Source organism: Gadus macrocephalus, chromosome 11, assembly GCF_031168955.1.
Source record: "Gadus macrocephalus chromosome 11, ASM3116895v1".
In the NCBI taxonomy this organism is placed as follows: Eukaryota; Metazoa; Chordata; class Actinopteri; order Gadiformes; family Gadidae; genus Gadus; species Gadus macrocephalus.
Genome location: NC_082392.1, coordinates 9,770,030 through 9,783,003, shown reverse-complemented (window position 1 = coordinate 9,783,003; position 12,974 = coordinate 9,770,030). Strand labels below are relative to the sequence as shown.

At 41.9% G+C, this 12,974-nt stretch overlaps 2 protein-coding genes across 10 annotated transcripts in view; both read right to left on the bottom strand.

Moving 5' to 3' along the window:
- Nucleotides 1-6,081, bottom strand: part of lipeb (lipase, hormone-sensitive b) — a 39,654-nt gene extending 33,573 nt beyond the window's left edge. Inside the window, exon 1 of one of the 3 annotated variants that reach the window (XM_060064144.1) lies at nt 5,897-6,081. In XM_060064144.1, coding sequence (XP_059920127.1) covers nt 5,897-5,981 — 85 coding nt within the window. In that variant the 5' untranslated portion in view covers nt 5,982-6,081. Of the gene's footprint in view, nt 1-2,932; nt 2,962-5,896 lie in introns of those variants that run through there. The other 2 variants (XM_060064145.1, XM_060064146.1) reach the window with 2 other exon arrangements.
- Nucleotides 6,082-9,717: 3,636 nt separating this feature from the next.
- Nucleotides 9,718-12,974, bottom strand: part of arhgef1b (Rho guanine nucleotide exchange factor (GEF) 1b) — a 38,317-nt gene continuing 35,060 nt past the window's right edge. For all 7 annotated transcript variants that reach the window (XM_060064127.1, XM_060064129.1, XM_060064133.1 and 4 more), the window contains one exon: nt 9,718-12,761. The gene's annotated coding sequence lies outside the window, so the exon portion shown is untranslated. The remainder of the gene's footprint in view (nt 12,762-12,974) is intronic.

Here is a 12,974-nt window from a genome sequence, read left to right as displayed (position 1 = left end):
ACAAATGACCCCATACAACGCATCGCTCTTGAAAATAATGCCTCACAGAGCTGTGATGTCTTATACATATTGGATAAACATATTATGACATGGAAATACAATGTAAGTATTTCCTGTTTGAGAGTGAGTGAGGACAGGTGATTCATTGTTGTGCTCGGTCCAAAATTAAGAGGAATCCCACGCTGCTGACTTCTATGACTCAATCCCACGTAATAAAGAAGTACCCACAAACACACTCAGGCGGGTGCATGCGGGCACACACACACACACACACACACACACACACCGATCACAATGATGTCAGAGTCCTTTCTCCATCATTGGTTGCTCAACTTGAGCTTTTCTGGAGGCCATTTCTCCACTAAACATTGTTCAGATTCCTCCAGTTTTTGATCGGTAACACAACCAAGAGAGGTTTGACAGTTTTAGGGTAGGCCAAACTTTAAAAAGGAAAGACTAATACAATTACAAATAAAGGATAAAGGTAGCTCATGTTAGGAAGTTCATGGTAGTCTTTGAGCTCATTCCCTACAAAGAGAGCCTATCGATACAGCCATTCCATAATTCATTCTACACCTCACATCGCTGAATATTAACTTATATCATACAGACATTAAAAAAATTATATTGCTAATATGACGTCATGAATCCCCCCCCCCACCATCACATGCTAAAGTTGCGTGCTTGCTTTCCATCTTTGTGCTATTTCTGCACACTGTCTATATTAAGCTTCGTAAATAGAGACCAGGCCAGTGTGTTCTACCATGGACACCACCAGAAGGCCAGAGGCAAATGTCCCCACACATTTGGGTCTGTGCTACCTCCCATGGAGTTTAAGAAAGTAGATATACATAAGTAGCCATTAAAATGCATGAAATAGTGTGATTTGGAAATGGATGCCATACAAAATAAGACTTTAAAAGGTGCAGTGTGTAGAATTGAGGGGCATCTTTCGGAACAAGTTGAAGAGAGCTGAATGACATCATGTTTTAAAAAATGTAGGCATTCATTAACCTTACTTAACATTAGGGCCCAACCGATATAGGTTTTTGAGTGCCGATGCCGATGCCGATTATTTTCAGAGAAAAATTACGATTGCGATTTAATCGGCCGATTAAAAACAAAACAAAAAAAAGCCTATAAAACGTAGTTTTTGATACCTTAAATATACTTTAAACACTTTTGACGAATATGTGAATTGAATGCAGAACCTTTGAGTGTTTTAGAATACATTTACAGTCAAAAATGAGTGCAATGTAAAATGTAAAATAAATAACTAACTCCCAATGTGCTGCGCTCATGAGCAGTGACTAACACGTGCGTGCTGAGCAGTATGGTCTCACCGTTAGAGTCTACAGTATAACAAATTAACATGGCCTGGGACCTAAAGAAAAACAGGCACAACATGCTCAAACAACGCGCCTTGTGTACATTGGTGAGGTGAGCGCGCAGCTGCCTGAGCGAGCTTATTTATATGCACACAATATATATATATATGTAGGAATACACGCATTCTTACTATAGTGCAATGTGTAAATTTATTTGGCATCTTAGTTCCCTGAATAAGTTAAGTTGGTTGAACAGCAAAGATGAGAAAAAGGAAAATAATCAGGGGGCCTAGCTCAGGACTCATTGACAAACACAATCACAGGCATCCTACAAAGAAAGAAACACAAATTCCCCCCAACGGTGCACAAGGGGGCCTTTAGTCTCGTCTGGTATCCACCACGACTCAACACAGCTGGAAAGACCATGCAAAATATGCCAAAATTAAAATCGGTTAATTCGAAGATGTGCAATGGTCACTTGGCTGGGATGAGGGCGGCAATAGCTCAGGAGTAGAGCGGGCTGGCTGGTAACCTGAAGGTTGCTGGTTCGATCCCCAGGTCCTCCTAGCTGAGTGTAGAGGTGTCCTTGAGCAAGGCACCTAACCCTAACTTCTTCCGACGGGGCTGGCTGTCGCCTTGCATGGCTGACTCCGCCGTCGGTGTGTGAATGTGTGCGCGAATGGTGAATGTGAGGAAATATTGTAAAGCGCTTTGGGTGGCCAAAGGTTAGAAAAGCTCTATATAAATGCAGTTCATTTACATTTATATGAGCCAATGGGGGCAAGCTGACATGAACAGGTGCTGCCTGGATCAACTGGAGCTGCTGCAGAAGCAAGATCCAAAGATACCAAGCCTAGGGCACACTTCAACCTAACTTAACAAAGGGTCATCATCGTGTGTAACCGATGCATGCTGGTCAGCACAGGCCAGCCACCATACTGCAGGCTCCTACCTCTAACCCTCTACAGTATGGGCTGCTACCAGCATCACTTGGAGCATGCACTGCTAACCTTTGCTCTGAATAGAGACACTGATGTGCATGAAATGAAGTAATGAAATACAGTGTTGGGCTTACAGTAAGGTTGGTCCTCATGTGATGCTCATTAAACCCCTAGGCTTTGCCGACTGAGAAGACAACGACACACACTGATGCTGCCATGGCGCCCACGGCTCAACCTAACAGGCCAGAAAGATGCTACTGTGTGCTACGAGCATTGCAACAGTCAGCAGACCACGCATTCACACGTTCTAGTAAAGTGATGTGAATACAGCGATAGTAAAGCATCAATACGCACACAAATTACCTTAACTCTATTATTTTAGTTGAAAGCACAGTTATCAACCCAAATCAATTGACAATTTATGTCTCTCTTAAGTCCATACTTAAAATATGGATGAGAATAAGCATCAATAAGTCATGCAAAACAAGCAGCGTAGCCCCAGCGTGCAGATCTGTTACTTGTGTGTGTGTGTCTGTGTGTGTGTGTGTGTGTGTGTGTGTGTGTGTGTGTGTGTGTGTGTGAAACCTAGACCCTAAAGGAGAACTATCTACGGTAAGTCTGAAAGGTACAATTGAATAAAACTACAAATAAGACTTGGTTTACCGGCATCCAAGTTCATCCGAGTCTCTTCTCTTCCAGAACAACAATGAGAGCATGAGGGGAAAAAAGAGAACGAGAATGAGACAGAGAAGGGGGGGGCTGGGGGTGAGAGAGGAAAAGAGACAGGCCACTGTGATTGGCTCTCTCGCTTTCATAGCTGCTTCTGAGTAAATCATGTTCGGGAAACGGGGGGGGGAGGAGAGTCCCCCTTCACCTCAGCTGTTTGTTTACGTTGACAGTGGGACAATGTGGTAAGGGAAAATAGTTCGTGTGTCCGTGTGCCCTAGCACACACACAACATATGAAGCCTTGACAACTAGAACACAGAGATCATGTTTTTCCAAAAAGGTCAGGCTGGTAGCATGTATTACATACTGCGTACATTTTTTTATATGTTGTGTATTGACCTTGTTCTACTTTACTCCTAGAGACTGTGTGTCTCTGTCTGTCTGTCTGTCTATCTGACATTTCTGAAGTACCTTCCACGTCCTTATCTTCCCTCCTATTGACTGCAGCACGTGGAACACCCATTGACCTCCTGCCCACTTGGCATCAGCCAGGAAGCTGCTGCAGTAAAAACCCTGGCGGAGATTATGGCCGTATGCTGTCTTAATTTGGATTTAATACTCAATTAGCCAGTGGTTAACTGTGGCTTTCATATACATTTATAAACTCAGAGACTTCCAGAAGAAGTGTTTTGGGGGAAAACATTGATATTAGATATAGTGATATCAGGCACAGTATCAGATATTAAACATACGGCTGGAAATTAGCACCTGCAGAATGCATAAAACATAACATTGATGTACAATACTTCATTCCGGGGAAAACAGCAGCTGTGACCCCTGTTTCCATACAGGGGGTCCCAGTGGACACTGTTGAGGAATACGGAATAAGTACCTGGGGGTGTACTTTAATAACAAGTTGGACTGGACTAGAAACGCAGAGGTCGTCTACAAAAAAGGCCAAAGCCGACTCTTTTTCCTCAGGAGGCTGAGGTCCTTTAACATCTGCCGGACGATGCTGAGGATGTTTTATGAGTCTGTTGTAGCCAGTGCAATCTTCTTCGCTGTCACATGCTGGGGCAGTGGGATGAAGGTTGCAGACACCAACCGACTTGAAAAACTGATTAGAAGGGCCGGTGATGTTGTGGGGGAGGAACTGGACACCCTGGCGACCGTGGCAGAGAGGAGGATGCTGTCTAGGCTTCAGTCCATCTTGGACAATGTCTCACATATATCAATATTCACGCTGACAGGAAAGGCCAATATCAAGATGTGGCTGCATTGGTCATAACAGTATCATCAAAGTAATTTAAGGACATTTGGCCAAATGATGCTGAATATTCACACCAAATTATTTGTATTGTGCAATGTGCCACTTGCTATACTGTCAGACCCCTTCCTGATCGGCTCCAGTGTTTTTTTTCTACTACATAACCCAGATACCACTCCCTTCAATATACAGTGTGTAATAATCATCTGTGGCCTAGCTGAGGAACCGTGGAGGTGGGTGTAACATCCAAGGGAGGGGGGAGGTGTTGACCCTTGTTCCACTCACACATCCTGTATTTAAACATGCCCGAAGCAAACAGGAAGTCAGTAAAAATAGGCCGCCACTGCCCTTTGCATTACACAGTTGGGTTTCCCTTCACCATATCACTTTGAGTCTGCTGTCAAAAAACAACAATATGCCTAACTCACATTACCTGCTGCTTAATGACATGTTGTGCATCTGAAATACCTACTTGTATTCACTCAGGAGGGATAGTGTCTAATCAACAGTTAAATAGGTACAACAGGAAACATGGCCCTCATCATTGCCCTCCAAGTAATCAATGGTATGTTATTTGGTAAAGTGTGCGTAAAAATGAGTTTATAAATCTCAAATAAGGCACAAACACACCAGTGAGCCATATATGTATGACAGGGCTATGAGAAGTGTAAAGCACTAGCTTAAGATGATAATACATTAAGTGTATGTTGTTTCAGATAATACTTTAGACACTGAGCTGATTAAAGCACAAACTAGAGCAAGAGAGGAGCTAGTGTACGATAGTAAATAATAGCTAGTGTACATGAGCAACTCCAGAGTATACCAATTCAACAAAACGTATGGAAAACACTGACCTGAATTCTTTCAACAAGCAAGCAGTGCAAATGTCAATGTCAGGTAAACATCCAGTTTAATCGTATCGTTTACAGAAATTAGTAATAATGGATTGATATGATGTGAAGAACAGCCACTGAGCATGGCACGTTATTTAAATAATGATACAATATAAATATGGTTATTTTGTCGGTTAATAACGTTACATTTCCGCTACAAACTGAAACAGCGCGTCACGCTGAAAAACACGTAACAGATATACAACAGATGTACAACTAAAACATACATGTAAAGTTGACAGATGATTAAAAAAAATCATAGTTGCCCTCATCTCTATTAAATAATAACGTCAGCCTCCACTACATCAAATAAAAAACAGAAGCAGTGAGTTGAGAGACATGTTCAAAGCTGTAGCTAGCTGCTTGGACTGAGGAAGGATCCTGATGAATTACGTTATCCCGGTTTAATGCACCACAATTTCCGTTCTCTTAACCCTCGGGTAGTGTTTAGACGCATAATAATAACATGACAAGAATAACAAAGATATGTTGAGTAATTATTAAGTTGTACGGCCATTTTAGACAAAGCAATAACCGAAGCCTGTGACGGAAACCTTTATCCCTCGCCGCTAAACCCATGTAAATGAAAGTCCCGTCCTTTCGCTTATAACGCTCATTTGGAGCATCCCGCTGCGGGTGTTCCGTCGTGAAATCAGAGCGCCTGGGAAAGAGACGCCCACATTAGCTAGCGGCATGACAGCTCCCTAGTGTCACATGCAATGTTCAAAAGCCTTTGCGGTACAAATAATTATAACCAAAGCAATACGGAGACGAAGAGCTGTGTCGCGTTGTAGCTTACCAACTGGCCCTTCTTTATGCTTGGACGAACGTCTTCCATTCACACCTTTTTCAACTCCGCTTCCTTTCTTTTTGACAGACGCCATCTTCACTCGAACTGTTTACGCGCCGCCTCGAAACATCTTTTCTACACGCCCTACCTGGTAAAGGAGACACGCCTACGCCACGCAGCCGTCCAGTCATCGACCAGCGGTACACACAGGTAGCCAATGACGAGGCTTCTGGATTCCCTACGCACGTACCCGTTGCCCTTGGTTACGATAAAGCGCGTCCACTGAACCGGTGATCGCCTTGGATACGCCACATGACGAGGGTTTACACCAAAGTGAAGAATGCAGACGCTTGTTTCTAAATGTTTAATCACGGAGTGAATAAGCACATTTCGGCACATAGAAGTCAATATTGTGCACAACAATTCACCACATTGTATAGTAAAAGACACGCATGAAAACGTTATGATATGGTATTTAAAAGGTAGGACAACAAATGTCCTAAGTTGTCCTACCCACCAGCCACACACACACACACACACACACCCGCACCCACACCCACACCCACACCCACACACACACACACACACACACACACACACACACACACACACACACACACACACACACACACACACCTCTTTTTAAAACAGTTTAGCAAAACGTTTCCTTCAAGGCTTCTCCAGGCTGGCCTCGCCCTCACTGTACACATCCTCATAGTTCGTCTCAGCCGGGGCGCGCTGGATCTGGTCGTAAGGAGAGCTGAAATCCTCTATTCTTAGCCCCTTAGACAAGAACAGGAATGGTGGAAGAGTGGCGGACGATCAGTTAATTACACAGGTTAATGCATAGGTCAATCGCTTAATGGACTGCACTTTCATTTATATGTTGGTCATTGTTTGTGAACACTTTCAAGAAAGAGATGCAGTTCAGAATGTTCCGGTGAGTCACCCGCCACCGGCTTCCTCAAAGTGTTTGTGAATCACTTTACAACTCTGAGCTGAGACTAGAGAATAATAGAAAGTTTGTGTTCTGCCTGTGATGTACCTCATATATATTCTCCTCTTCCCTCATTGCTTTCTTCTTCTCCAGCACATGGATCTGCTTGGTCTAGAACGAGGAGTAAACATGTTTATGATGATGAAGATAATAAAAATGATGATGATGATGATGATGATGATGATGATGATGATGATGATGATGATGATGATGTTGATTATGATGATTATGTACATTGCTAGACTGGATTGTCGTCTCACATGACTACAAATTCTTTAGCAAAACAGAAAAATGTGTGATTGCAGTCCAAAGGGAAGCAGTCTATACATAAGTAGGTCCGGTATGCTGCTGGTTGCATCATGTAGGCAGGGTATTATCAACATTAAGCAGTTCTGTGAAAGTGACTGCAGGTTTAACAAAATCCTAACCGCTGAGCAGCCAGTTAATGTTGTAAAAGTAAGGTTGCTTTATGCAATGCATCTTGTGACCTTGAAGAGTAGTTTAGCCCCGGGCAGGAGTACACACAGCAGAAGCAGAATCCCCTGGGCGGTCAGGATGTTGTTTTTCACGCTCTCACTGAGGTTTAGTATTTTCCCCATCGGCTCTGTGCAGAAAGATGGGTGGTTATGGGGTCAAGCATAGTAAACCCTAACATTTACTGATGTAGCCTATCTATGTACTCTGTATACAAAACCAGCATTAACTATTGAGCGGTTGCCTTGCTCACATCACAGCAGATCAACGATAAAGCTGATTACATTCACTTCATGCACAGTAAAGCCACTGGGTTCCTCTTCGGGTTTTTTTTAGCAGTGTGTAACATTAGAACTATAGCTTGTATCTTATTTTTGAACTTTTTCTAGTCAATACTGATCGATAGTGATTCAGACAATGTTGTCAATAAAATCAAATCCTATAAATGATACACTGAACTTTTCAAAGTGCTGGCAAACTCGAGGGACTCAATTTGAGATATTGTGATTGTAGCTGTACATTACAATCTCTATACCGGCGTTTCAAATTTGGTCTGTAACATTTATGCTCTGAAATGAACATGTAGATATAAATAGTTCCAGATTAAGCTGCTTGGTAAAACCATTGGTGCTGCTGCAATGTTGCATACTCTTTGACATCATGGGTTAAGTCTTATTGCCTCCTGATTGGTGCTTAGGATAATGGGCCTTGAAACTCCCAGTTCCAGTATTAGCTATTTTATGCAAAAAGCACGGCTAAAGTTTATCATGGGACCTAATATTAACTTGGATGTCGAACGCATTTCAGACACTAAGTTTCATTTATAGAAGAAAATTGAAACGTAGCCATGCATTAGGTTCAACTGGATTAGTGGCTTTCATAACATAAACAAAATATTACTATTAAATATTTAGCCGACGCTTTTATAATAATCTCCCATACAGTAGTACATGTCACTAAGGAGCAGGTAAAAGGTTAGGGCGTCTGGCTGAAGGAGGCTGTAAGGCGACCATTGGGGATGGAACACAGTTTACCCTTCAGCACTGGAAGTCCCAACACCCCATCAAGCACTTTACTAATAACACAAAGCCCTCCCGAATACACCCATACTCACTGTAGACCTGCAGGAAGGTACCGTGCGACAGGACTTTCACACTGTGTTTGCGGTTGTTGAGGAGGCACTGGTAGAAGCCAGCGTCGCTGGGCTGCAACGCCATTATAATTAGCTTGTGGCACACTTTGCTAGGGTTCTTGGGCGTTTCGTCTTTAAAACGCAGGTCAGTCACGTTCACCCGCGGAAGGCCATAGGTGCTGTTGGTGATGATCCAGGTGTGGGCTACATAGTCCCCGCTGCTCTTTCTGTAGCAGCACTCCAGAGTGACCGCTTCGAGCACCTGCTTTCTCACGAAGGGCCGGTCAGCGTCCAGGGTGACCCTCAATTGTTGGCCCTTGGAAACCGCTTTTCAGGGGACCAAGTGAGATTATTGGTGATTTGTTTATTTTTAACTGGTGGGGTGAGGGGAGTTTTTACTGTATTGGAGAATTTATTGATTTTAGTAGGCGTCATGAGTAATGATGGTAACGATTTTATAACCCCCATCTGTGGCGACAGGAAATGTAATCAACAGAGCAGAACACGCCATCGTACCAGGAAACAAACACTATGTTTTTGCTAAATGTATTTTAATCTAAAGATATTGAAAAAAGTTAGTTAAATATTATCTTAGTTTTAGCTTAACTGGCACTATCTACATTTTTCAATGTAGCTATTAGCATATACAAATGAGAAATGTGATTTTCTCACCGTTTGAAATAAATTAAACCATGAATTTGTAAGAGTTTCATTCATTAGTAATTTCGTAGTTCCAGTTTTTTTTAACAATAGCAATAGCTTCAGTAATAAAGTTACAACTAAACATGAAGAAAATATTGTTCATTAACTGCGTCCAATAACCAGGAATACTCACAAACAATGCTGCACAGGAGGAAGATTATAACCAACACCATCTTCTTTTAAATTGTTTAAAACCCACGGGAACACTCTATTAAACACGGTCAGAAATACTCTTCTCCAATATACTAGTGCAGAGTTCAGTACATACGCCTCTTGTTTTTGTCTTTTCCTCTAGCAGGATGTATGCTTGAATGATTTGAAGAAGTATTTGAATAATGCTAAGCTAAACCTAACAAAGTGTATCTAACAGAATAACCACCTCTTCTGCAAAAATTACAAATGTCAGCAATGCTTATTGTCAAGATGGGTCACAAGATATTATCTCAACTTATGTGAATAATATAAATTCAGCCTCCATGCAGAACTTAAAAAAGATGACACCCATACAAAGCAACAAACGATTGATTTAATTTCCCCCCATTTATTAAAAAAAAAAGGAAAAGAAATAAGAAAGAACGTACCACAATGGTTCTTAAGCATACATTAAAACCCTCTTACAAGAGAAAAATCCAAACCCAAATACACAATATATATATATATATATGTTCTTGCATTTAGACTTTTTATTAACAGCGTGATGGATCCTTGTCTGAAGACGAGATCAGTACAAATCCTTTTGTGATCCTGAAGGTGAATATAAACAGCATCGAGGAGACCAACTTTTTATCTGATGGGAAAACCATTCCCAAGAATTCATCAATCTGAGGGCTTATAAAACGTGCATTTGTTTGTGGAGAACCATCTTTTGGGGGAACAGCAGCCAGGCCGTCATAAGGCACCAAACTATATAATAAATGTTCTAAACATCTATCCATTGGAATACAGGATACATCAGGTATAAGCACAGAGAGACAGATAGACAGAGATGTAGTCATTCTCCCTGCGCGAGCGTGTTTGACAAGGTATTACTGTAAGATGGTGTAAGGCGGTTATCCACTGCTGATGAATGCAAACCAATGGAGGATAAATACCTGCGGGCCGGATTATTTCTTTAGCCTCATCCTATTGGCCAACTGGATGCTTACTCAATTTGGCATATGGGTTTGGCACCACTTCAGCGTATTGCAAACCCCCCATAAAAAACTCCATGAACAATCCTTTCTTTCTCATAGGCATAGTTAGATTAAGGCTTAAAAAAACAAAACAAACATACAAATAACAATAACCAAACCCACTCCGTGACCTGGTTACCTCAGAGTGTGTGTGTGTGTGTGTGTGTGTGTGTGTCTCTCATAGTCTTACTGGTCCCTCACTCGTCTAAAGGGAAACCGGGGCCTAAGAGGTCTTCTGGTTCAGAGTAGAAGATGTGGCGGGTAAAAAAGACAAAGAAAAAAAATGGTGCGGTTGGATGAGGGCGGAGATGGCTACAGTTTGGCGGCTACACATGAGGAGGGTGCATATCAGAGATCACCGTCATTACAGTACTTGTGAGAATGTGTACCAAGTAGGTCTGCGTTGGCCCTGGCTACAAACTTAATTTGACTTTATATGTGCCCTTGTTGTGCTTGGTGGTTGTTTGCAATTGGTTTCACTCAAGTTCAGTATGGTCATGGCAATGACTGACTGGCAGAAGCACTGTAGTACTGTCTTGGTCCCGTGGAGACCGAAGCAAACCTTCAGTCTTACTTGTAGACCATGGTGTTTTTGTCCCCAAGAAAACCAGTGCATTTGTTGAATGCTGTCCGGTTCATTCTCATATGCGTATAAGAGGCAAATTCTTTGGGGGCAGAATAGCTTCAATAATTATAAAATATACATCCTTTTAATCACCTATACTGTAACTATTACTGGAAATTCATAAAACGCGGCAGTATGGGATGAATGGAATGAGCATGTACAAGGGATTAACAAGAATAAGATAATAACGCCTCCCAACTGCCGACCTGCCTGTACATCCATCTCAACCCAGCAAACGTTCATGTGCCAGTAATGCGTAAAAGCGTTGTCATAATTGTATTAAATAGCATGAGGATCTAGCGGTACAGCGTTTTTGTCTTTGGTCCTGTGCGCCTCACCACAGTTCAAATCCACCAGTCCAAAAAAGTAAATCAAGAATAATTACAATCAGCTCTTGAAAAAAGGTCAAATTTGATACAAAAAAAACATTGCTACTATCGAATATAATATAATATTTGACTAATAACATACTCAACAGCATATAATACAATCAAAAAATGTAACTCAACCTAATGTCGTGTGTGTGTGTGTGTGTGTGTGCAGACATTACAATCAGAAGGCAAGCGAAAAATAAAAAACCCAGATAATCTGCTCTCCCCTGTGAGCACTGCTTTGGCACTGGGTCTTGTGTATGTGTCTTTATGCTCGTCTATGTGCGTGTCTTCGCTTTCAAAATGTCTATTTTGCATTCAATACTTCAAACGAGGCAGGAAGGCTTTCAGATGCCATGCTTTATCACTGCAGCGCAACTTGAATCTACCTTCTGGATCTGAACTTCTTATGGTTTGACCCCAACCCCTCGTGCTGTAAGTTTCCCAGAGAAGCAGCAGAAACCCTGAAAGGACCCAAAGGAATAAATAATGGCAGCGATCATAAGAAGATCAAACAGCTATCATGATACTATGTGTGTGTAAGTATGTATGCATGTATATATATCTATATATCTTCTTTTATGCAGATTCTGTTATTTGTTCATAATCCAATCTAAATTACAACAGTAACTCCACTCCAAAATAGTCCGCATGCACACCCTTCATTCTAATCTGTGCTCTATACATGGTTAAGTATGGGTATTTAACAGTGTAACAGGAAGGTTTTTTTCTAAAATGATTCAGCATGCAAAAGCTTCAAACCTTAGGTTTAGAGCTTGTTTTTACCAAAACGATTTCTGGATTTGTTTGCAATTCTGCAACACTGTGGCACTAAGCATTATTGAAACCGAAAACCACAATGCTAAAAAAAACGTACAGATCCATTCTCTTACACAACATAATTCTATGTTCATTGTTTGTCCATGTGTTTGTGTCTGGTGTGTATGTGTCTCATAGCAACTCTCCACACACTTTATTATGCAGCATCCATCGCACAGCAAAATCGCTAAACATTTTTTGAAAACTGTTCATAAAACTGTCCTCCCTCACTTCATCTTCCTTTTTCACACACACACACACACACACACACACACACACACACACACACACACACACACACACACACACACACACACACACACACACACACACACACACACACACACACACACACACACACACACACACACACACACACACACACACACACTCCCTGCTTCACCACTCAAGCAGTGCACTGCAGACAAAGCCCCTCCCCCATCCTGTCTTGCGTGAACTTCCTGGTTGGGCGTCGACCTTCCACATCCCAAACAGCAGCAGTTTTGTACGCGACCATTGAGTGTTTCCAGACCGTCCTCCAATAGTCAATCGCGCACTTCAATCAGGCACCTACAGCAATTTCTGAAGAGGAGAAACAACGTTGACTACTTTTATGAAATAATTTAGCAGACACACACATCCAATGCGATCAACAGTGAATTGTAATACATTTATGAGCAGGTATGAGGTGGGCATTTTGCTAAATAATGAGTCTGTCCCCATTGCCACAGTTATCACAGATAGGATAGGTTAAAATATGTGTGTCCACACCCACACTAGCTGTGAATGAGGGGT